The sequence below is a fragment of the Balaenoptera physalus genome, assembly GCF_965194825.1.
Source record: "Balaenoptera physalus genome assembly, chromosome: 17".
NCBI classification, from domain to species: domain Eukaryota; kingdom Metazoa; phylum Chordata; class Mammalia; order Artiodactyla; family Balaenopteridae; genus Balaenoptera; species Balaenoptera physalus.
The window spans coordinates 2,823,868-2,849,602 of record NC_138895.1 but is presented as its reverse complement, the minus strand read 5'-3'; the positions used below and the strand labels follow the sequence as shown (position 1 = coordinate 2,849,602).

At 43.0% G+C, this 25,735-nt stretch overlaps 1 protein-coding gene across 11 annotated transcripts in view; it reads left to right on the top strand.

The window, feature by feature from the left end:
- The window catches only part of ST18 (ST18 C2H2C-type zinc finger transcription factor), a 308,958-nt gene that overhangs the window by 223,484 nt on the left and 59,739 nt on the right, over positions 1-25,735 (top strand). For all 11 annotated transcript variants that reach the window (XM_082432989.1, XM_082432997.1, XM_082432994.1 and 8 more), the window contains 2 exons: positions 17,046-17,248; positions 23,659-24,453. In XM_082432989.1, the coding sequence (XP_082289115.1) occupies positions 17,046-17,248; positions 23,659-24,453 (998 nt within the window). The remainder of the gene's footprint in view (positions 1-17,045; positions 17,249-23,658; positions 24,454-25,735) is intronic.

Below are 25,735 nucleotides of genomic sequence, written 5' to 3'. Positions count from 1 at the left end.
TCTCATCACCAGACTGTTTTCTGCAGGAAATCCCAAGCCTAAAGCTACTTCTTATTTTATTTTATTTTATTTTATTATTTTACTATTTTATTTTATTTTATTTTATTTTATTTTATTTTATCTTATTTTATATAATGCTTTTTCCATCTCAACTCTGTTACAGTCTGTTCCTGGCAAAATTCTTCCCTTCATCTAATCCCCTATGGGATTTGTACTCATTCTTTAAGGCTAATGACTAATGTCATCTCTGCAATGAGCTGTCCCATGACCTCCCAGGCTGACTAATACTTTTTTCCATTGTGTCCCCAAAGCGTTTCTTTTCTTGTCTGTTTTAAAGCACTTATGACTTTGAATTGTAGCTATTTTATTACTCATCCATCCGTCTGTCCACGCATCCAGAAGAAAACAGATCCCCTGCCTTCAAGTTTAGAATTTGGTTGGGGAGACATCAAAAAAAAGAATAAACTATTTAAAAAACTTTAATTCATCATATATAATTCTTTTTGATACACTGTAAACTTTTTAAAGACAAGAAATCTATTTTATTCACCGTTGTATCCCTAGTACATGATGTTACTTGAGATATCTTATTTTACATTGTCTACCAATATTTGTTTTGAGAATAATGTAGTTAGGAACTCACTGCCAAGGAATTTCTATTTAACATGTTGATTCTCTTTATCTTTTTACAATGCCTGTAACCTCTTTCCTTCCAGTTCTTAGATTCTTCCCCTACGTCTGTCCCTTTAAAGTCTAGACTGTTTAGTCAACAAAGCTTCTACCGGCCCCTTGACTACAAACCATGCTACTCTTGCTATAATAATCATTTCTAATTTATTTTTCTACCATCAATACATGTCTTCCTCTACAACATAAAAATGAGGTGCTCTTAATTCTGTTAACTTCTCCCTTAGTTTTCATTTGGTCATTTTCAGTCCAGAAAAGAAATCACAACTAGAACAGAAGTGCCTACTGCCCATTTCTGAGTTGCTTGTAGGAAGGAATCAGCCAGCGAGTCTGTGGACAGGAGACCCTGAGGCCACAGGTCAGCAGGTGAAGCCGCCGCTGCTGGACGTGTGAACACTTGGGAGAAACCGAGGGCCGGGGCATCTGATCCTTAAAGGTCCTCACCGTGGTCCCCACCTGAGGTAGGGAGCGCATCCCCACCTGTGGGATCTTCTTGTGAGGTGAGGATGTTGTCCAGGGCTGTGGCAGTAAAACTTGTAGGGAAATGACAGCACACGCCCGGGGGCACTGCAGAGTAGGCTCTGCTCTTCCCGGTGCCCCGTGAGAACTGAGGGAGTTCAGACCCCTCTGCCCGCGAAGGGTCCGTGGAAATTGCTCCAGAGCCCCTGAGGGCCCACGTCCTTGGAGGTGGAGGCCGACACAGAGCCTGCCGTCTGTCCTGGGATCACGGGGCTCCGTGTTTATTGTACGGGAGGCTTATTGTACAGGAGCACGATGACGTGAGCAGTGAATTCCGGCCAGGTTTTGACCTGCGTTGGGAGGGTGAGAACGTGTCCACCCAGGGAACTCCTACGGGCAGGAAACAGGCACTCGGTTAAACCAGATTTAACCAAGGCAGACTCTTCCAGCGGCCTGGTTCTGGGCCAGCTGGGGGTTTGGGTGGCAGGGGGTCAAGGGGGAGGGACAGATGAGAACAGAGGGGCGTCCCTTGAGTGTAGATGAAGGCCAGTTCCCTCCAGGACTTCAGACCCACTTCCTCAACAAGATGGCCCCATGTTTTTAAAAGCAGTGACAAATCACGTACCAGTAGAAAGCCTGGGCTCTGAGATCCCAGTGTCTTCCGTTTTGTGCTTCAGTGAATTAAGCTTTGATGTCCGGTTTATTTCTACACCTAAAACATACGAAGGACAATTTCTTGACAACACTGTAGACCAAGCCTGCACACAGGTTTCTAACTTCATGATTCCTACTAACCATGGGAACATCTCGAAAACAATGACTTACAGGATAGCTCCCAGCCAGCATGGGGGTGGAACGGTAAAACGGGGTTCCCGAGCACTTCTGGACCCTGAAGCACTGCTGTGTCTCAGGGGCCACCGTCCACGTCGTCTCGAGGAGTGAAGTCTGGCTCGGAAGCGGGTTCCTATCGCTTAGGTGTTCTCAGGGAAGCAGTCGTACAGTATTCTGAATGAGAATATGAATTTCTAAAAAAGGTTACATGACGGAATAGAAACTACGAGGCAGGCACGGGCAAAGTAGTCACCCCGTCCTGCGCCCACCAGCGAATGGGAGTAAGGGCATCCCGTGAGTGGTCCAGGAAGACGGCCGCCTGCCGGGTCCGGAGGTGGCAGAACCATGTTGGGGCCGAGCCTGCCTGACTTGGTGGGGCCTGGGGACAGAGGTGGGCCAGGAGGGGGCGTCCTTAGGAGCTCTGATGGGAAGGATGGCACAAATACGCTTAAGGGGTGCCTTACGGGAAGTGACGTGTGGATTTGCAGGCTTAATGTAGAAGCTTGAGAGCGCCTAGATCAGGAATAGCCCTTAAAAGCAAGTTATTTCCGATTCAGTTGGGTACTTGGCTGCCACAACACTGCACAGATTTGTGTGTGTACATATATATATATACTTACACATACACATGATTTGTGTGTGTACATATATATATATATATATATATACTTACGCATACACATGATTTGTGTGTGTACATATATATATATACTTACGCATACACATGATTTGTGTGTGTACATATATATATATACTTACGCATACACATGATTTGTGTGTGTACATATATATACATACTTACGCATACACATGATTTGTGTGTGTACATATATATACTTACGCATACACATGATTTGTGTGTGTACATATGTATATATACTTACGCATACACATGATTTGTGTGTGTACATATGTATATATACTTACGCATACACATGATTTGTGTGTGTACATATGTATATATACTTACGCATACACATGATTTGTGTGTGTACATATGTATATATACTTACACATACACATGATTTGTGTGTGTACATATGTATATATACTTACGCATACACATGATTTGTGTGTGTACATATGTATATATACTTACGCATACACATGATTTGTGTGTGTACATATGTATATATACTTACGCATACACATGATTTGTGTGTGTACATATGTATATATACTTACGCATACACATGATTTGTGTGTGTACATATATATATATACTTACACATACACATGTATAGCGAGATGACACACATTTATATACACGTAATTTTAATAATACAGCAAAGGAGGTGATCCCTACATATATATATATACTTACGCATACACATGTATAGCGAGATGACACACATATTTATATACACGTAATTTTAATAATACAGCAAAGGAGGTGATCCCTACATATATATATATACTTACACATACACATGTATAGCGAGATGACACACACATTTATATACACGTAATTTTAATAATACAGCAAAGGCGGTGATCCCTACTAATTCAGCACTCACTTGACTAAAAATTTTAACAGTTGATCCCCCTTTTAAATATTTCTCCGGCATGACAGCAAGTTCTGTGAAATGATTCGTAATGTGTCTTGGTGAAGTCGAGAAGGATAAATGGAAGCCGTCCAAATATCAGACGACCAAAGACCTTGTGTGTATCTGTAGGTTTCTAGTTTTTTTTAGTTCAGGGTACTAAGAAAGGAACTGAGATTTATGGACCAAGTACCTGCATTCAGGTAAATGTCAAGAAATAAAATCGGCATTTACGATAGTAGTCATAAAAGAGCCACATGGTCTTAAAGAGTCTTTTGTCATCGTCATGTTAAAAGCCAAAACATTGCCGTATTAATTGATGAAGTTGTGTCTCTGTGTCTGTGTGTGTGCCTGGTCTGTTTTGTTTTCCCTCGGTGGGTGTACCTCTCCCTCGTGTTGGTTGCTTTCGGTGTCTATTTCTGCTGGTCTTTGACATTGTGCCCCCGGCACACGAGGACATGCACACACGCGTGCACACCCACACACACACACACACACACACACACACTTAGTTTCCGCCCCTCCTCCCAGCCTCCCTGCCTCCGTTCAGTGACTCTTCCGCCTAACACTCTCTCCCTCTCTCTCACTTTCCTTCTTTTCATATTATCTTTCCTTCTTCTGCAGATTTCTACTCTAAATATTTCTACTAGACCCCATGCACATACACTCAAAACTGAGAAAACCATTCTTTTGAACATTGAGAAATATCTATAGTAGAAACCACAACAGGAATTGCCGGAAAAAGAAATCAATGAATAATGAAAAAGGTCAACATTGATGAACTCTGTTCTAGGTGACAGAAATAATGTGGCTCTCCTTCTTACTACAAAAATAATCAAATGTAAAGACTACCTGACAAAAGTATTCATACATAAATTTCATCTAAAGAAGTGAATTCATTATATTTGAAAGAGAATGAAGCCACTATGTTAGTTTCTAATGTGCAAAATATGGTTATAATTATCTATTGCATGTAAAACCATGTTATTCTTACATCAGATTTTTAAACATATGAAGCCTTACTCTGTGTCATTCTCAACAACCCTTCAGAGCCTGTTCCTTAGAAAGAGTTCACATCTGCACATCTTGGGAAAAAGAAAAAATAAATAAATGTTCACAGTAGAGAACTGAGGACACCTATACTTTACTCATTACGGTGCTAAATAGCTGGTACTTTATGCTTCCTGGTCTTCATTTAAAGATACCCAATGTACTTAGTTTTACTTCTGTGGCCCTGAGGTGAGTTTTTCCGGGAGTGAATCACCCACGGTAAAAAAAAAAAAGGCTGCAAACCCCATCACTAGTCCGTGATCTTTACTTTGTGAATAAATGAGATCGTTTTCATTTCCTAAGGATGTGTCTGTGCCACAAACATAAATAAGACCTTGGTATTTGATAGACTTGGACCTGGTGCATAATAGTGTCTTTTATAAGTTGCCCACGATAAACATTTTTCCCCCTGAGTTGTCTGGCTGATTCACACATGATCCTGAGTTTATTCACATGATCGTGAATGAAATATCAATTACCTTTATTATTTTGGTTCAAGAGTAACTTTTGGAGCAGACTCTTCAGTGTGACTTTTACAGTCACTCTCACGTACTCTGTGTGATGTTGCCAATCAAAGATGAGGGTTAAAAAAAAAAAAGATGAGGGTTGAAATGGCCTTTCTGAACTGAAATTGTTGCCTGTGCCTGGATCCTGGTCCGGTGTTCTAGTCAACAACCTCTGTAAAAACTTAACCTTCTCGTTCTGATTACCAAATAATCAGATTATTCAAATTCACTTTGAATTCCAAGTTTTATGATGAAGTTAAGTGTGTCTTCTTTCCTTGGAAGTGTGCGTGGAAGGTTTCTGGTCCTCGTCCAACTGTAGAAAGTGCTCGCACGGTGCCTACATGATCGTAACCAATGCTCCGTGACCTCCAGGAAGGCCCCGAGTTACACACACGCACATGCATAAAGTACAGATCAGTGTCATAAGGTATAAAGTCGGGGAGGAGACATGCAGGACGTCAGTCTCCTGCACGTCTCCAAGCAAGATGAGGTGGGATGCTGATGAAATGGCAGGGTGAATGAAGCGTCTCATTCATGGGGGTGACATGAAAATAACGTGAAGATGCTGGCATTTAAGATTTCTCTTTCTTTCAAGTTTGGGACTTAACAACCCTTTCCCCAGGGACGAGCTGAGCAGCACAGCTGGTTCCTCCATAGCAAGCGGGGGCGAGGGTGGGAGCCTGGCAGCCAGCAGCGTGACCATCCAGCCTGGGGAGCAAGGGCACCCCCAGCCCCTGCTGACAGCACCCAAGCCTCTTGCTTTTTTGTTTAATCGAAGTAGAGTTAGTTTACAATGTCTCTTGAGTTTTAGGTGTACAGCAAAGTGATTCCATTATACATATATATATATCTTTTCAGATTCTTTTCCCTTACAGATTATTATAAAATATTGAGTATATTTCCCTGTGCTATACAGTAGGTCCTTGTTGGTCCTTTTTTTAATTTAACCATTTTTGCAAGCATATTGTGCTAATAGAATTTCTGCTGGTAACTCAATTGCTACATAAAATTATGTAAAATACTGTGCTAGGGAAATCAGAGGGGATTGCTTTAATTTCTTCTAAAACTAGGTATTTGTGAATACGCACAAAAATGAATGTATATGGTCTTACCATATACTAACATGTTACACAAAGATAATGCACAGTATTTTTATCCTCATTATCATGGAATTTCACCACTCTCATTATTTTATTTTATCTTAATTTTTGGATAGGAATACAAACTAAGTAAAAAAAAAAAATTTCAGATTATTGCCTAATTCATTAAAGCGAAAAGAGTAACTTTGAACTCAGTTCTACAAATGCATTTAACTTAAATTGTCAAGATGCTATTATTACTCAACCGCATTTAATTTTTTTAGCAGATGCAATCTATGGTAAAATACTTATCAGAGCAACTAAGATGATGTGATAATCATTTAAAGTTTTTTTTTAAAGTAAGGCCATTTTAGGTATCTTCTCAAATATGATATTTTGTTAAGGCAAACATTCATGAACTCTGTGAATTTCATTTTTATATTTCTTCATGATCAAAATAAGATCATTGTTTAATTTTTCTTAATACTTTTAGTTTTATAGTGCTATTTGACAAAGTTAATATAAAATCATATATATCTTATTGTTTTATATACTTTAGAACATATATTTGAAGTATTACTCAATAAATTAAAAAAACAAACAGTGTGGCTTTAATGAAGCCAAATTTGCTAGCAAACAACAACAACTCTCCTTTTGTGTTGAAATTCTTTGTGAATTCTTTTGGTATCCTGATTCTAAAATCCACATAATAACCACCTCTTACTGTCTTTACTTTCTAATTTTATCTTAATAGATCCAACTTCTCTTCTTTCGGGGAAATCCCTATGACCTATCATGTTATATTTCTGAAGAGGCCAATGGGCTATTTACGTATTGCATGGCTAAGCTGTGGCTATACATTAATGAATCAATTAGTCAATCTATAGGCAGTTACAAGGAACTTGGCAATTCCACATTATTTCACTGAGATGCATCCTTTTCCTTTGGGTATAAATTGGAGGACATTTATATTTTGTTAGACTGTATTCCAAATTTTGGTGTATTCGTTTGTGTTTTAGTTGATGATTAAATATTGTTTCTTTTAAAATTTTGGTTCATGTGAGGATTGAACTGTCTTTAAAACTGACTGATTGTTCTGCCTTCTTGGAGAGCAGAGTTTGGGAATGACCAGTTGGTCATTTGGTCAATCCTTGTGTGGGCCAAGTAGGATTTCCTGAGTTATCTGCTCCTGTTAACTTAATTCCCCCTACCCCCCGTACAAAAGCTGGTGTGGATCTGTAACCTTTTGTTCCAAGAGGGTGGGCGGCCACATGGTCTGAACAGCCAATGGGTAGCTTTCTCATGACTCTCCTGGGGAAAGGCAATTGCATCCAAGTCATCTTTATACGCTTGCATCTGGGTGGAGTTCAACTTCCAGGCACATTTACCAGCACGACACCAAGACCCAGGCTTTACAGATGCCCAGGAGATAAGAAATGAACAAGAAGCAGTCTCCATTCCCTTGTAGATGGTTCCAGTTTCTTGGGAGAGACAATGACAATTCAGAGGGCTAAGTTTTATAATCATGCAAAATGCCAAACCCACAGTGGCGTAAAAAGGATGTGTTCTGACAGCGTTTCCAGAATGACATCCCAGAGGAAGGTGTGTCCGGCCAGCGGGGGGCTGAGAAGGTGGTGGGGCAGCAGGAGGTTTGAGGGAGTCTTCTTACCTCCTTCCACTGTTACTCAGGATTCAGAGCAAGTTTTATCATTATTATTATTATTAATTATTATTATTGCAATGTGGCTTTTAACGGCTCGACTATTTTATGAACAAACTGTTGTAGATGTTATGCAATTACTTTATCACTCATAAAACTTAATCCCAATTAAATGAGGAAAAAGCATCTATTAGCTCTCGCCTTATGGGAAAAAAAATTCTCCCCTCTTATAAACCTGATATTATCAAATAACCTTGCCAATGGAATCAGTGTTCCATGACAGCAAACCAACCATCGATAGATAGCAACAACTTAGTCGCTGAATTGATGACATGAGTCATAGGAGAAGCTTAATTATAGGTTTACTGCGGGGTGCACGGCTCAGCTCTGTGAACACGAGCGCAGGCACAAGTTTCTCCGATGCGGCTGAGAGAGCTGGGCGTGGATTCAGGGACCATCCTCCAAGAAAGAACAGTGTCTCAGAGTCTTGTCTGTGTAAAAGTAAATTTGTCACTTGCGGTGGCCTGTACCTCTTGGGAATCAGGAGGCCCGTTTCCGATGAACGAAGGCTTAACTTCCCGCAGGGGCCTGTCTCATGATTTCGTGAAAGCTGGTCCGGTAGCCGCGAGAGGGCAGGGCAGAGTGGGAAGCAGACTGCAGTGCAGTTGCTGCGGAAGCCAAGGCCGTTCCTCCTGGGCGCCCTGGGGCTGGGATTGCTCCTCAGAGTTTGTCCCAGTCATTCTCTACTTTCTCTTCCATCCTTGGAAGGAGGCCCTCCCTCCTGGCCAAGCACCTCTGCTCATCTAGGCGGCTTACCTGGCAGTGGAAGTGAGACCCTCGTCCCTAAGGGAGCTGAGCCCTGCTCCCCAGGGCCTTCAGATGCTCTGGCTGCCGTCCATGCTGGCTGGCTGTCAGGGCTGGGCCAGAAAGAACCAGGAGACGCCTCAGCAGGTCACTCAAGGGCCAGATGTGTTCTTCTCTGCTCCCCTAAGGTGACAGCAGCCTTGCCGCTCCCAACGGTCAGGGCCCATTACTCCTGCCAGGATGGTGACTCTCTCCCTGGCCTGCTGGTCTCCCAGCCCAAGAAGCCCAAGTGACCAAGAGGTAGGCAGAGCTGAAAGTTTTTTGTTTTTTGTTTTTTTAAAAAAAATTTTTTATTATTTATTTATTTATTATTTTTATTTTTGGCTGTGTTGGGTCTTCGTTTCTGTGCTAGGGCCTTCTCCAGTCGCGGCGAGCGGGGGCCACTCCTCATCGCGGTGTGCGGGCCTCTCACTATCGCGGCCTCTCTTGTTGCGGAGCACAGGCTCCAGACGCGCAGGCTCAGTAGTTGTGGCTCACGGGCCTAGTTGCTCCGTGGCATGTGGGATCTTCCCAGACCAGGGCTCGAACCCGTGTCCCCTGCATTGGCAGGCAGATTCTCAACCACTGCGCCACCAGGGAAGCCCCGAGCTGAAAGTTTGATTGGACTCTTATGTGTCCCCTGGTGGAAGCACTCCCTCAGGGGACCAGGATCTTTAGACCCACGGGGGGTAGATTTGGGGTGAGGGATGTACAGATCCTTCAAGCTGGTCATTGGGAGTCACGGTAAACCAAACCATCCCTAATTCCTGTTAGTTCTTGGGCCCATGTATTCAGACTGTGGAGGGCGTGGCATTACGTAATGATCATCAAGCGTGCATATTGGCCCCTAAGAAGGCACGCCCTCTTGGCAGTGTATCTCCTTCAAGCCAGCATCTCAGCTGTGCCTTCCAGAGGCTGTTCTATCACTCCATCAGGACTGCAGTTTCCAGGATGTGCGATATGTGATACCCACGGTGTATCCAATTATTCTCTTCCCATGGTCGTCTTCCTAACTGGGTCTCTTGGTCCATGAGACGTATGAGAATTCTCGTTGATAGAACATTCAGATAGCGGTACTGTCTGAGGCTCTGAAGACAGGCCAGGCAAATCCATACCCAGAATATGTGTTAATTCCAGTCAAGTTGAATTGCTGCCCCTTCCACAGTGAAAAGTCCAGCGGCTGGTTGGCCTTCTCAAGAGATGGTGTCCTGTTGGGAGGTTGGCATTTATCTCTTCTGCTGACAGATTGGACGATGGGCTGCGAGAGTAGCTAAATTGGTCTTAGTGGGAGCCCTGCTGTGGGGCCTGTCCTATCCCTCCATCCCTGCCATGATGTCTCCTCCACTATCAACTCCAGCGTAGGAAAGCCGAAGGCAGAGGCTAGCTGACTTCTCCTGACCAGGCCACTCTGTCTGGTTGGTGGTTGAATGCTTTTTCCCAGGTATGTGCTCTCTGGTGGGTGTCATCATGCAAGGAAAGACCTTCTCATCTCACACTAACTCTCACAGGTCCACCCGCAGGCGTCTTCCTTAGATCCCCTCGACCCTGATCTTCTAGGTAAACCATTCATGTCCTTGTCCCTGCTTGACCTTATGACTTAGTAGGTCTAATAGAAACCAGTTCCTGATGGTCAGCTCTGGCCTCCCGGTCAGGGATTCTATCTCTAGAATGTAGTAGTGTAGTTCTTTGCCGCAAATGACGTGGCCTTGCTTCAGAAACCTGTGTCTCTGTGTTGCGATCCTTCCATGAGATCTTGCCGCAAACTCTGTGAGCATCTTTTCCTTTGACCACAGATGCCTACAGACATACCATAGGCTCTACCAGGTTTTATGTCCAACCAGCGAGGCTGTCCTCAGTGCAGCCGGGACCTGCTCTGCAGCCCTGTCAAAGCTGGCCACCTTCCTTGTCACCCAAGCACGAATCAGCGCGGTAGTCCCGAGGGTGCAATATGCGGTCCCCAGAACCTAATCAGGCAATCTGGCATTGTGCCTCCTTCCCAGTGGTGGGAAGAGTAGATGCGATACTTTGTCCTTTATTATCACTGGGGACACCTGAAATGCCCCCGGCCACTGAGCCCTCAAAGTGTCACTGATATGATGTGCCCCTGAATCTTTGTCGGTTTATCTTCTACCCTCTGGGGCACAGATGTCTTCCCAGAGCTTCTAAAATACTTGCCACTTCCTGCTTATCTGTTCTCATCAACACGATGTCATCAACCTCATCTACCCACGTGGTGATTTGTGGGACGCACGGATCACCTAGGCCCCTTCAGACTGTATTACGGCGGAGGGCAGCCGAATTGGCACACACCTCAGCAGGACTGTGGATCTGCCCTCTTTTCTATGTTACTGGAATGCTAACACTCCTGGTTTCGCTCTCTGATGGAGATGGAAAAGGATGTAACTGCCGTGTCAGTGACTGCAAAGCACGTAGCTGAGTCTCTGTTAATCTGCAAAGCAAAGATCCCATGTTTCGGTCTAGCAACTGCAGTTAGAACTTTATTTGTCTGGGTTTGTGACTGCCCGCTGTTAACCCCCAGCATCAGTCTTACTAGGGTCTGCACTGGTGAATTTCAGGGAGAAATTGTAGGAACCACCAGCCATGCATCCTCTAAGTTTTAAGGGAGGCACTAATCATTGTCCTTTCTTCTAGAATATGATGTTTGGGTTTGCTGTTTTGATGATGAGAAGGAGAAGTTTTAAAGGATTCCACTTATAATTCCACTTTATTTGTCAACAAGCGAGTTATGTTTTTGCATTTACCTGGAGAGGAAAGAGCCTGAGCGCCTCTTCATTTGGGTATCAGTTCTTTTGCGATGTGCCTGCCATGTCTTTGCCCACTTTTTAAATTCATTGTCATTTTCTTATTTATTTGGAAGAATTCTTTCTCTTATTGGCCTTTTAATAACTGTTTTGAAGAGTGTAACACACCTATAGAAGCACGTACTTATCATTAAGAGTAGAGCTCAATGAATCTTTATGACCTGAACAAGCTCATGTAAACAGATCAAGAAACAGAATATTGATAGAAAGCTCTCCTTACTGGCTGGTATCTTTTGATGAATAAAGGTTCTTAAGATTAAGGTGTTCTAATTTATCAGTCTTTTCCTTTAAATTAGTGCTTTTTGTAAACTGCTTAAGAAGTCTTTGCCAAGGTCATGAAGGTATCATCTCACATTTTTTTCTAGAAGTTTTATTGTTTTCCAGTGCATGGTTTAAATCCTTTGGGAATTGTTTGCTGTATATACCATCAAGTAGAATCAAGCCTTTTTTTTTTTCAGATAAATATCCAATTGACCCAGTGTCAGTCACTGAAGAAGGAACCCTTTCCCCAATGACACCTTTGCCATAAATTGACCATATATGTGTGAGTCGATTTCTGAACCCAGTAGATGGAACATCTACTCTGTTCCTTTGCTCTATTTTTGTATGTTTGCACCAGAAACACCTATCTCAAGTACTAAGCGTGGCTTATGATAAACTTTTACATCCAAGATGCTTTTTGCTATTCTTGGTTCTTTTCATTCCCATTCAAACTTTAGAGTTAACTTGTTAATTGCTAAAAAAAAAAAAAAATTCTTCATGGGATTTTGTTTGGGATTGCATTCAATCTAGTAGATAAATTTGAGGAGAATTGAAATCTTGCAGTACTGAGTCTTTTATTCCATGAACATTTTTTATTTCTTCATTTATTAAGATCGTCTTTAATTTTCTCAAAATGTTATTTGTTTTGTATAAGTTTTACATGTCTTGCGTTAGATTTATTCCTCAGTATTTGGTATTTCTATGCACCATAAATGGTTTTATTTTAAAATTTTTTCTAATGTTTTTATCACTGGTTTATAGAAGTCCAAATCATTTTAATAGTGACTTCACTGAAGTTACTTCCTTATTTTAATATTTTATCTGTAGATTCTTTGGGGTTTTTCTCAAATACAGTCATGTCTCTGAAAATAATAATGGTATAATTTTTTTCTTTTTCAATCATCATACCTTTGTTTTTTCCTGCCAGTCTTTTTAATTCAAATTCATACTTCCTGGTCCCTTCCCATGAGTCTGTGGTATTCTGCCTGATTAAAAGAAATCAGTAGGAATACCCACTATGAATTTTCCATGGAAATGTTGGAGCATGTAAATAGTTTCCTTAGACTCAGGGATTTATAACTTCCATTTGTTTTTCTATTTTATTCTTTTTGGGGGATGTACCCAAAATGTATCTATTGCTGAACCTACATTTTTTAAATTAATTTTTATCGGAGTATAGTTGATTTACAATGTTGTGTTAGTTTCTGCTGTACAGCAAAGTGATTCAGTTATACGTATGCATATATCCACTCTTTTTTAGATTCTACTCCCATATATGAACCTACATTTTTAATTGTGTTACATATCTTTTGGTAACTTGCATTGAGGATTTATTACTGTGGAAAGTGGAAAATAAGCTGGAAAATTGTTCTAGAGTCCAGTGTTCATTATACAGATTTGGGGGGATTCACAGTTCCCCACTCTATTGTACTCTGTCCCGAAACCTGAAAGGTCAGTGAATTTGACTTCTAAACAGACCTCCAGCAATGAGACTATCATTAGTGTTATTGACTGTTGTTTTCCTCTATCACCTTTTGAATAAAATTTCAGCCATATGTTGTCATCAAAGGGAGTACCGTTTCCAATTAGAATTCGAGTTTCTAAATGGAAGCATTTTTCAAATAGGTAACCAAAAATTTCAGGTAAAACTACAGATCCTTTAAAGATGTTTTAATAAAATCAAAACTGCAGATATGAAGTATGGCGCTGAAAGGTATTTGGCTCATTGGTAACGTCCCCTGGAGGACTATGAATGTTTAAAGCAACAGTTTGATTGACTAGAACAATAAATGCAGGGCTGAGTGTGCTTTTTCCCTTCCTTTCTCATCTACTAGAAAAATATAGATAATAGAGCTCATTTATTTCCTTAACATTTCAGAGCTCCACAGATGGGAAAACACAACCCAGTGGAAATTATTTCTGGCAACCTTGAGAAGATATGTTAGCATTTTGTGGCATTTCTTTCAGTGACATGTAAAGCCTGGCTTTCCCTCATTGCAGTGTCACAGTGAAGTGTCACAATAAAGCCAAAATAGTGTGCCCTCAGGGAAAACGCGGGAAAGGGACCATTTTCCATGCACACACAAAGGGTAATATTTATTATAAAGCCTTCCATTTTAGCTCCAAATGCTGCCTGGGCCATAGCTACTTTGCAGTGGAGAAATGCACAGAAAGGGAGATTTCAAGCAAATGTTATGTATAAATCTAATGTAATTCATGTGAATACAAATACCATGTTTAAAAGTAGAATGCTTTTATGGACACACAAGCTTGGAGAGTCTGTGCAGATGGTGCTCAGCCTGGTTTTGATGGAGTCCAAGGTGCAGAGAGTCAGAACCAGGAGTCCGAACAGCCCTGTCTTGACCTATTTTTGTCACTCGCAGCACAGATGTCACCTTCTTTACCTACGACACGTGATAACATGGGAATTATTATCCCCCTATGTTGGCTAAGGAATTTAGTGTTCCAAAAGATTCAATTAATTCATTACAGATGACACAGCCAATATTATTTAGGGAACTTCATACACCGTGTCAAATACAATAACTTATTTGAAGCTAAATTTGTTTTTTTGGTTTTTTTCCATTTTTTTAATTTAATTTTTTTTTATACAGCAGATTCTTATTAGTCATCTATTTTATACATATTAGTGTGTACATGTACTTTCGATAAAACCTCAACATCCTTTTCGTCCTTCCGCAAGTTATTATTTGGACCCAGATACTGAACTTGAGTTTTCTTATCATTAATGTCTTCTCGTCACGTTCGTTCTACTGCCCCCGACTGTGGACATGCTGGGGGGCAGGGCGGTGTCTTAGCCACGTTTTGCAGCATTTTTCTTTGCCGCAGCTCGGCCTCATCTCCCGATCTAATGAGTGTCCCGAATCATCGGGGACAGCCCTGTGGTGGGCGGGTTCCTCCGGCTGGAGCGGTGGCTGCTTTATTCGGGTCCCACTCCGCCCGGTTGTCAAAGGCAGATGGAAACTACCCAGGTTCCTCGTTCTGATTCGGCAACACGTAGGAGAGCATGAGCTTTGGGGACCAGCAGAGCAGACTCAAATATCAGCCCCACCAATTACGGGGTCACGTGATTTGGGGAATGTTCCTTGTCTTTCTACGTAAACTTGGATAATAATATTAGCAAGACAAAAATCTGTAAGGATCTTACCGGAAGTACACGTTCAGCCTCATCCGTCACCCCAGCCACCAAAGAAAGGAACGGCGTTTGTCTGACCGACCAAGCCCACCAGCCCGGGTCTCTTTGATCAGTGTTTCCTGGCGCTGACAAACCTTTGTTTGAATAGACTTTCTCAGCCTTCTTCCCAGTGCCCGTGCTAGGCTAACATGAGTGTTTAGAATCCACCTTCTTCCCCCGCTTTAATAGCTGCGTGTCATTTGCCAGGAGCCTCTCCTTTTCCCTAAATCTTCCTGCTTCGGGATGATGGTTAGCGGCCTCGCTTGTGGTATCCCCTGAGCATCCTGGATGGAGACTCACTCGATTTAGAAGACTTTGGTTTACGGGCCTTGAACTCTCTGCACATTCCTGGGAACTGTGCCCTCCCGCCCCTCCCCCTTCAGAGGTCTTCCCCCCGGACAGAGCAGGCTCCTACACGGGGGGTCTGCTGCTCTGCACGTTGCTGCCCTGACACGGGACGCGCGTGCTGTAGACCGTTCTCTTTGACAGGCCGGGCCCGGGCCGTGCAGGCCTGCCCTCTCCAGTGTCCTCACAGAGGCACGCGCGCTCCTGCTCACCTGCTGAGACGCTCTTCCGCTCCATCGCCTGTGCGTGGTCACTTTATTTATTTTTTTTTTAAAGATTTTTTTGGATGTGGACCATTTTTTAAAGTCTTTATTGAATTTGTGACAATATTGCTTCTGTTTTTTGTTTTGGTTTTTTGGCCGCGAGGCATGTGGGAGCTTAGCTCCCCGACCAGGCATCGAACCCGCACCCCCTGCGTTGGAAGGAGAAGTCTTAACCACTCGCCAGGGAAGTCTCCATGGTCCCTTTAAATTTGGGCTCATCAGAGAAGTTTTGCCAAAGCACGTTAGTTTATTTAGGAAACTCACTGTTCTCTTCCTTACCGGGATAATCTTCAGTTCTCAGTGTTTGATCTTCTGTGAGAGATTTCTAACCCTCTTGGATTATCTCTCCTTCCAGAATCTCTTTCTTTCCCAGAAGGAAGAGCACTTTTTTTCTTCTGAAGTTTTAAAATCTACTCTTCTAAATTCAAGAATTCACGTGTGACGCTAATCAAATAATTTTCACGAATGGGCCACCATTGGTGTTTCTCTGCCTTGATGCTTCAAAACAATTTAAGGCCTTGTCTTAGTAATAATGCTGAATATTCAGTCTTCTTTTAGCGATGGAGTAATATCTCATTACTCTGAGTCCAGATTCTCTGCTCCGGATCTTTTTATCTTAAGTTTGCATTTTTCTTCAAAGAGCGTTCAATAAATACATGTCAGAGACTCACTGTTGGCTAAACCCTCTGGTCTTCCTGGGTCTTGCCAAGAGAATTGTTTGTCTTAACTTCAGCACATAGAGTGAGCTGCGTTAATGCCAAGTGAGCTATATGTAGGAAATCTCTTTTGAAAGGGCCATCCTCAGGAGGACTTCCAAATAAAACTGTACGAGAACAGGAGGAAGGATAAACTGTGGTCCATGTTTGTGAAACCCAATCTTATTTCTCCTCCTTTTATTTGTTTGTTCTGTGTGCCAAATGGGTAAGAACCAAACGGCAGAGTGCCGTAAGCATCTTTCCACTTTTTTCTGGGACTGGAGATGGGCTGATCAGATGTTCACAGCTTGTCCCCCGCTTAATGCCCTGTCTTTCAAGTCAAAGCCCAGGATATGGCATCTCAAGGTTGACATGCAACTGTGGCAGAGATAAGCAGTTTCGGTAGCAAACAACTATCCAAAAAACCTTGTGATTTATCCATACTGGACATGTTTTCTTGTAGCTGGTGGTATATTTTTCACATTAGCTCTTTCTTGGGATTAACAAACCAGCGCAAATCTTGTTTCATCCCTCCCTGGGAATTTAGTGTAGTGCCAGGCAAAGCACAGATTAACGTATGCTTACTCAGGATTAAGGATTTTTTTTTTTTTTAGCTCTTCTGATCGGCAGTAAAATAGAATCTACACAGTTCAGTGAATTCAGCGGATGGGCTGTTTGCATTAATGCCGACAACTAACCCCAAACCTTGGGTCCCAGGTTTCTTTGGTCGTGCTTGGTGATGGTCGAAGGGCAGACAGCCGTGAACTCTTTCACCATGTTCTTAATCCGTCTCCGTTACTGCAGCGCTGCTCACGACTGCTCCACGGCCAAGAAGAGGAGAGCCGGGGAGCAGGCTTTGGGGGTGCCGGTCAACAAGAGAAAGTCCCTGCTCATGAAGCCCCGACACTACAGCCCCAGCCAGGACTGCGAGGAGGGACGGGCTGAGCGGACGGCGGACGCCTTGGGGCAGGACGGCCCCCCGGAGACCCACCATCACCCCGGTGCAGGTAGCGAGGAGGAGTGGCCCCAGCTTGACTTCCTCCCCGCACACAGAGCCAGGCCCACCTTAGGGGAACATGCTGTTTGTATGGTGGGAAAAGCAAATCCCAGCGTGAGAGCAAAACCAGACATTGGTTTCCCTCAGCATCCGCTAGTGAGGACAGGTTTTCCTTCCAAAACTCTGGGGAGTCTAAGCCCAAGCCACAGGGCACAGAACATCCTTGCCCCCAGGCATGGGTTTGGACCGGGCCTCTTTCCGAAGAAAATAAAAGCGACTAAGCCCCAAAGTTGAAGAGGACCTTGACTCCCTAATGGGGTGGATGTCTAGTCCCTGAAAGATAAAACCCCTGCAAAATAAGCTTTAAGATATTCCTGATATGACGTATGAGACGCAGTCTCTATTTTGAAATTTTATTTTGTTAATTTTTTACTGAAGGACGGTTGATTTACAATATTATATTTGTTTCAGGTGTACAGCATAGTGATTCAGTATTTTTACAGATTATACACCATTAAAAGTTATGACACGATAATGGGTATAGTTCCCTGTGCTGTACGGTATATCCTTGTTGCTTATCTGTTTTACACGTAATAGTTTGTGCCTCTTAATCCCCTGCCCCTAATTTTTTTTTGAAATTTTAGGACGTGCTTCTCCGCAGTTCACGGTCACCCCCACTAGACCCTGGTTGTCCCAGTGCCTCCAGGACCTGGGCCATCACAGACCACTTTGTGCATGAGGCTAAAATCGAAGGACATGCAAAATGTCTCAAAAGTTTATTTTAGAAAATACATGGAAATCTAAAGCTTGACCTTTTAGGAAATGAAACTAGATGTGTGTATGTTCTATTACATACACATTTTTTTCTGAATGTGAGTTTTTAAGGAATCAAAATATACAAAATAAGTTGTTACTTGAAAAGAAGTATAAATTATACAAACCAAAGGCAACGAGCTTCTTAGATCATAAATATCTATTGCATATAGAATGGTAGTAATTGCAGTAGGTGTTAATAGAAAAGATATAAAAGCATATTGACTGAGTGAGCACAGATCTCAGATCACAATCATCAGCTCTCCAGTAATCTCGGCTTACAAGTAATTGGAGATTCTGTAGTTAAAACAGTTGTATTCTGATTTGCTAGTGTTTGGCTGAATTTTCTGGCTTTTGTGTATTTAACATATGGCTTAAAGCCTCATGGCTCATCTGTAAATTATAATCATCCTTGACTTTTTTTGTTTGTTTCCTTGAGCTGGTCAGTTTTTTGTTGTTGTTGTTGATTCACGAAAATTGTAGGTTGAATCTAGTACTAGGGAAAGTCCTTGAGTCAGTATGGTTAAGTATATATAATTCATCTCGTTGACATTAATTCACGAAGTATTTAAGAAAATGGGTATCTTTTACACCAACACATTTTGCAGGCGCCCTGAGGACCAGGACTGTACCTGCCCACCAGCTTCCCACCTTCTTTTGTAGCTGAATGATCATTGTAGATGCTTGATAGTAACCAGGAAAATATACTGTCAAATATTCTCAGTTAAATATTCACTTACAAGCACTGATGGACTTCTATCTGCAGCTTCACAAATGTTCACTCTTTAGTATTAGAGCCACTGCTAATCATAATGAATATGCTAAAATTACAGCCGTAATGGCCATTATTTTTGAATTCTTAATATATCCCGAGCACATAAATCATATCACTTAATCCACCCAACAATGACGTGAGTGTGTATTATTATGGCCACAATTTTACAAATGAGACGATTGAGGACAAAGGGATTTAATGCTAAAGGTAACGCAGCTTGTAGGTGTTGGAAAGAAGATAATTAGGAAACAATTGAAGGACAAGCAAAATAACTATTTCCCAGCTAACCGTGCTCCATAATCCAATCCTTCCCACGATCTGACCACCTTTGGAAGGCAAGTTGGGCAAAGTCCCTACGACGTCAAATCACGAAGTCACATTTCCAGAAATGACAGGTCACAGATGCTTCTCTCCCTGGTCGAGAGAGGGAAAGTCTAAGCTGCCTTCAGCCCTCTGAGCAAGTGGCCCCCAGCCCCCGGAAGGCAAGAGAGCTGAGTATGCACCCAAGCCCAGCATAAGGGCTTTCATCTACCATCTCGGTCACTCCAGGCACCCCAAGGTCTTCACCTGACCAGGTGTGTGCCCAATTTTGTCTTCAGCAGGCGGTTCAAGTGATGAGAGAGGGTTAGGCTCACGAAGGCTGAGGTCACGAGCTTGAATCCCTTTAATGGCAAAATTGTGCCCCATGCCCTCCCCTGGCTGTCTTTCAAAGAGCTGCAGGTGGGCGTTAAGGATGATAGAAGAAATTTTGGACAAAACCATGCAGATGCACATTTTTCACTGGGGCAAACAGAAGATGACCTTGCAGAGCCCTCTCAGGAGGCAGGACAAACTCGTGTGTTCCCAGTGCAGACGAGGGAAAGAAGCGGGTTGAGCCGGTGTGTGAGGTCCTCCCGGGCTGTGAGCACGTGATCGTGATTCCAGGAAACCCATCACACCTGTGGAGGCTCTGGGAGCTGGGATGATACTTTGAATATCTTATCTCTCAACAAACAGCAAATAAGGGATAAGCCACTCCCATTTTAAAACTTTGAAAGATGAATTCATTTTTTAGGGCTTTTATTCCCAGCAAAATTGACATACTCAGGAGGCCTGGAAAACTAATTTACCTGTAAAAGTCACTTAGATAGTTACAGAAACAGAACTAAAATCTGAAATCCAGTTGTACTAAAGGAATCAAACTCAAAACATGTGATTTTCAGAGGATTTCTTTTGTTTAAGTTGTTTTGATGCAGAACAGTTGATACCTATGGAGAATCCGCTAGCAGGTAACTTCAGGATTACCAGGCCCCTCAGAGGAGAGACTTTGGTTTAAAGCAAATCAACAAATGTGAGCTTTTACATATCAGGCCGAAAGAAAGTTTATTTATTTATTTTTTTGCTCTGTAAGGAAAGTGTTGTCCTTCTCCAGCCCCAGAAGTGCACCTGAGGAATTTTCTACCCTATGTTGTTGTGAGATGCACTTTGTTAGTTTTTGTTTGTTGTTGTGTTTGCCTTTACGTGTTTTTCTTTATACTTTAAGGATTGTTGTTTTTCGTTACAAGTTACGTGACAAGTGTATTCTGGTATTTTCCTATAAATTCACTCTTGAAAGTATCCAAATGTGGGAAAATAGTAGGCACCTGGCCGTGGGTCTGGATCTCAGCCCCCCACTGGCTGGTGGTGTGAACTTGAGCAAGCCCTTGGCTCTTTAGGACCCTGGTTTCCCGCCTGTAACAGGGAGTCGAAAGTACTTTTCTTGTAGTTGTTGTGAAGATTAAATGAAATGAGTAACTGAACACCATGCCAGGAACATACCAGTTCATTGTCTTAGCATGTCACAGGGTCATCCGGTCATTGGGACATCAGATCATCCTCGTTTTAAAGATGAGGACCCAGGACTCGGGAGACATGGGCCAGCCCGAGGCCATACAGGCAGGTGGTGCTGGGCCAACCACACGACCCCAGTCTCTGGACCTCAGACCCGGGAGGTCTCCCTCCACGCCGTGCACGGACCCTCCCATCCCCAAGGCAGTTGGTGAGCATAGCAAGTGTGACGTGGGTGATGGTGAACTTGGCTGAGTCCTCTTTACACTTGAACTGTGACCTTCCACAGCGGGCGTGGTCACCCTTACTCTGAATGAAAAACGGGCCGCACCTTATCTGGGTGGACGCTCCCGTGTCTCCTCTGCCATTGCTGACTCTACCATAGTAACAGGGAAGGGAGAAGGAGCCATCCTTCACCGCATACCTGTTGGGTGGCACCTGCTTTCCTGTGAGGCTCAGAAAGGGTGAGGAACCCATCGGAGTTGGCACAGAGACACACGCCAGGCCCGGAATCAAACGAGGTCCCCAACCCAGGGCTCTTTGGGTTATGTCAGTGGCAGAAGCACAAAAGAGACCACCGGGCCACCCCGGAAAACAAAAACACACAAGCACAGAAAAAGTAGGCAGCCTGTTACAAAGCCGGGGGGAAGGGGCGCCCCGTCGCAGATCTGTCTGCTCAAAAGCGAGCTCAACTTCTCTCTTTGTGACAATGACAGTGATGGCGGGGGGGGTGGGCGCGTGGGAAGTTGGCGTGCAGGTTTGCAGAGCAGCCCTGGAAACCCCGCGGGCGACACGTGCAGGCACCTCTACCGGCAGGGCTCCTCTCTTTCTGAAGAATAATTAATAAATATTTTCTTTTAGCATATAACCAACAGTTGAGCCAAACAATTATGTAAACTGGAGATGACCCAAAACGCTCGCCTTGGCGGCGGCTCGGTGACACGCGTCGTCGGGCACACGTGCATTGCTATCAGCCCCGCCTCTCTGGTGATCTGCACTTAATAGGAATATTTTAAACTATGTAGCTAAGCAACAGAGGTAATTGTTGCTTTCTAGAGCTTTTGTTAGCACTCTCACACAGCCCAAATATGCATAATTAGGTATAATGTCTATAAATCATTATTGTACACATGTGGGTAGTTAAGTGGAGTTGAGAGAATAGTTCAATGAATTGAGCATATTCACTGAAAATGCTTTTTATTTGTTTTCTGTAGTTCATAATATTCTAAAATTATCATAACCCTTTACACTTTCTCTTAACAGCCAACTGTGATATTGAGAAAAACTTCATTTGCATTTTAGACTATGTTTAATATATTATTTAAACCTGGAGTTCCTCTGATATGAATTCAGGAGAGGATACACCATCCTCTCAAATATTATGTGCTGGTTTCGCCAGCCTCTTTTCTAGGAAGTAAAATGTTAAATTTTTCAGTTTATGTTGAATAGATCCCAACAAAAGACTGCACTCTATAATCAGCATTATTTAAAGGGGCTAGTGTTGTGACTGAATTCTTCCCTTCATCCAAAAATGCTTTTAGTTACTATGGCAATATTTACTTGATCCTGGCAGTCCAGTGTTGATTTAGGGAGATAATTACCAGAAAGGAAGATGATGGAGATGCATTTTTGAGTGTCCTTGTCAGACACAATGTTTATAAAAAATTAAACGAGACCCAAAAAAGGCACATTGTCTTCTGCACAGACACCCTCTCCCACAGCCCTTCCACAGGATGGCTGTGCTTTTCTTTCCTCCCAAGATGTTTATTAACGCAGAATGCACTTCACCTGGTGTCTTTAACAGTCTTTAAGCGGGCTTATTATTTTGTGTTCCCATCCGCCACCCTGCCTTTAGAGACACAGAAATAGTCCTGCTTCTTCTTCTTCTTTTTTTTTTTTTTTTTTTTTGTCTTAGTGACTGCCAGGGACCACTGCCTGATTATCTGGTGCATTTCACAGCCTGGCGATCGCTGGGCGCCGAGCTCCCTGGACCCCGCCATGTGCGCGGCCAGGGCTGGGGCACTGGCGAATCTGCACCTCAGGTGGTGTGTTTGCACCGGGACAGGCTTGGGGAAGATGACTGTACATATAAATATATACACACACACAATCTGTCACCCCGACTGGGCCACTGCCAAGAGGGAAGGGGGTGACATGGACAGCTGCTCTGGGCCGGTGGACACCCCATGGACAGACTGGCGCTTGGGGGGGTGGGCGCTCTCCTCAGTCCCAGGCCTTCTTGACCATCAGGACTGAGAACAGCTGGTTAACATTCAGCATCCTCCAACCGTCCCCACTCCTGACTCATCTCCTTTTTACACAAGTGCATGCAGGTACCAGGCCAGAAACTGAGCTACTGTTGAAGATATTATTCCATCGTGTTCATTCTCCCATTTACTTGTGTTTCCCTCGGCATGGCGTCTTCGTGTGACAATTACGACAGTGATCAGGGAGTCTCGAGAACCTCAGGCTTCTTTAGTTACCATCTCGTGTAGATGTGTTGTGTATTTTAGCTAACATTCCGTAAAATCTGAAAGTATGTTTGGGACTCTACGGAGGCAGAGAAAATCAACCAAATAAGCTTTGAAAATATATTGCCACGCTAGCAGAGAAATTCGATGAGTACTTCCTTTTTATAATGTATAGTAGGACATATGTTTAATTTTCTTCCAGTTGACTGAGATTTGCAAATATAAGAGGTACAGTAACACGAATTTCACATTCAGGACTCTGTGATGGTTGAGTATTTCAGTAACTAGACGAACTTAGCTCTGACATGCTGAAAATTAGAATAGCTCGTCTCTTTGAAGGCAATTCTCAGAATATTAAGGTCTGAGTTTTGTTTTGTTTTGTCAAGAGGGTATATATTTTTCTACCCAATGTTTATATAATTGATGGAGTCCACATATTCACATATTGCATGTATTATATATGTATATGTCTATCTATTTATCTATCACTGTAATTTCCTTAAAATACTTTTTGTTCTTGTTTTTCAAATATTGGCTTTCTTTTTTCCCTACAAGAAATCATGATAAAACCCATGGAAGAGAAGCTTCATTCAACTGCACAAGAAAATTCCGATGGGAAGGAAGACAGATACGGCCTTTATCAAGAGCTCGTGGTCAAATCGCTAATGCATTTGGGGAAATTTGAAAAAAATGCATCTGTTCAGACCATAAGTGAGAACTTAAATGACAGTGGCATCCAGTCTCTAAAAGCAGAGGGGGATGAAGTGGATGAGTGCTTTATGGTTCATTCCGACGATGGAAAAGACAAAATCGATGATTCGCAGCTGCGGTTCTGCTCCTCCGACGACAATGAAAGTAACTCTGAAAGTGCAGAGAATGGTTGGGACAGCGACTCCAACTTCTCAGAAGAAACCAAACCTCAGAGCGTCCCAAAGTATGTTCTAGTGGATGACAGGAAAGACCTATTGGAAGTTCCTGAAATAAAAACTGAAAGTGACAAGTTTATCTCTTGCGAAAGCACATGTGATTCGAAAACAGAAAGGAGAGACCCACAGAACGTTCCCATGGACCCGTCAGATGGCCCAGCCCAGCCCTCGTTCCCTGGGAGTAAGGAGCAGGATCGCAGCCACGGGTGTCCGGCCGCGGGGGTGGAGGAAGCCGCTGCCCCGGAGAAAGCCAAGGGGAACTTGAGTTTGCTGGAGCAGGCGATCGCCCTGCAGGCTGAGCGAAGCTGTGTTTTCCACAGCACCTACAAGGAGCTAGACAGGTTTCTGCTGGAGCATCTCTCGGGGGAGAGGAGGCAAACCAAAGTCATTGACGTGGGCGGAAGACAAGTCTTTACCAATAAACGTAAGACACCGTTTTGCTTCTATTTTATTTAAAATTGCTTTAGAGTTGGGGGGGGGGGGTTGGAAATGCGTAAGATTTGATTGCTTCTCCCAGATAGCTTTTTGACAGCACAATTTAAAAACCTAATTTATATTTGAAAATTAACAAATTTTTTTTCCTACTCTCTAGATTGTTCTCAGATTAAAGCTTGGTCGGTTTGTAGGGTTTTAACTCACACAAAAAAAGACCATTGCCTGTGTTTCTTTTTTTTTAATAAATTTATTTATTTATTTATTTTTGGCTGTGCTGGGTCTTGGTAGCTGCGTGTGGGCTTTTCTCCAGTTGCAGCATTGCGGTGAGTGGGCTTCTCATTGTGGTGGCTTCTCTTGTTGCGGAGCACGGGCTCTAGGCACGCGGGCTTCAGTCGTTGTGGCTCGCAGGCTCTAGAGCACAGGCTCAGTAGTTGTGGCGCATGGGCTTAGCTGCTCCGCAGCATGTGGAATCCTCCCGGACCAGGGCTCGAACCCGTGTCCCCTGCGTTGGCAGGCAGGTTCTTAACAACTGCGCCACCAGGGAAGCCCAACCTGTGTTTCTTTTAATATGACTGCTTTTAAAAAATATATCGTACTTGTTAAAAAGTACTATATTGGGTATGTTAGAAGTACATATGTATTTACTGGATTTTAAATCATTTTATGAATCAAATCAATTCCAGAAATTTAATTTTTCTTTCCCACCCTCTTTCTGGGATCATCTGACTGCTTTTGAGCTTCAAAATAGTGTCAAGCTACTTGCAAGCCAGGCAGGATGCTCTGATCCTTCTTAGGACAAGACTGGATGTTAATGCCTTTATAAGCCTGTGCTTTTACAAGCTCTCTAACTGAGGGTCCACAAACATCTGGACCAAACTTGGATGAGACAGTCAATGTGCTCGGAGGAGACCTGAAGACTGATCCTCAGACTTTGGGAAAACTGTGTTCCGTGTGCCCATAAAGATGCCCCCCACCACTGGGTCTTGCACCAGGTGGGCCTGGTGATGAGGCTTCCAGTTACGTAGAGTTTCCCAAGGGGTGGTCTTTGGCTTGTTAAGATGAGTATTTCCAGGATCCCATCAGACTTACTGCTTCAGAACTTGCTTTTTTTTTTAATTTTTTTAATTTAATTTTTATTTTATATTAGAGTAGATTGATTTACAATGTAGTGTTAGTTTCAGGCATACAGCAAAGTGGTTCAGGTATACATATACCTATATCCATTCTTTTCCAAATTCTTTTCCCATATAGGTTATTACAGAATACTGAGT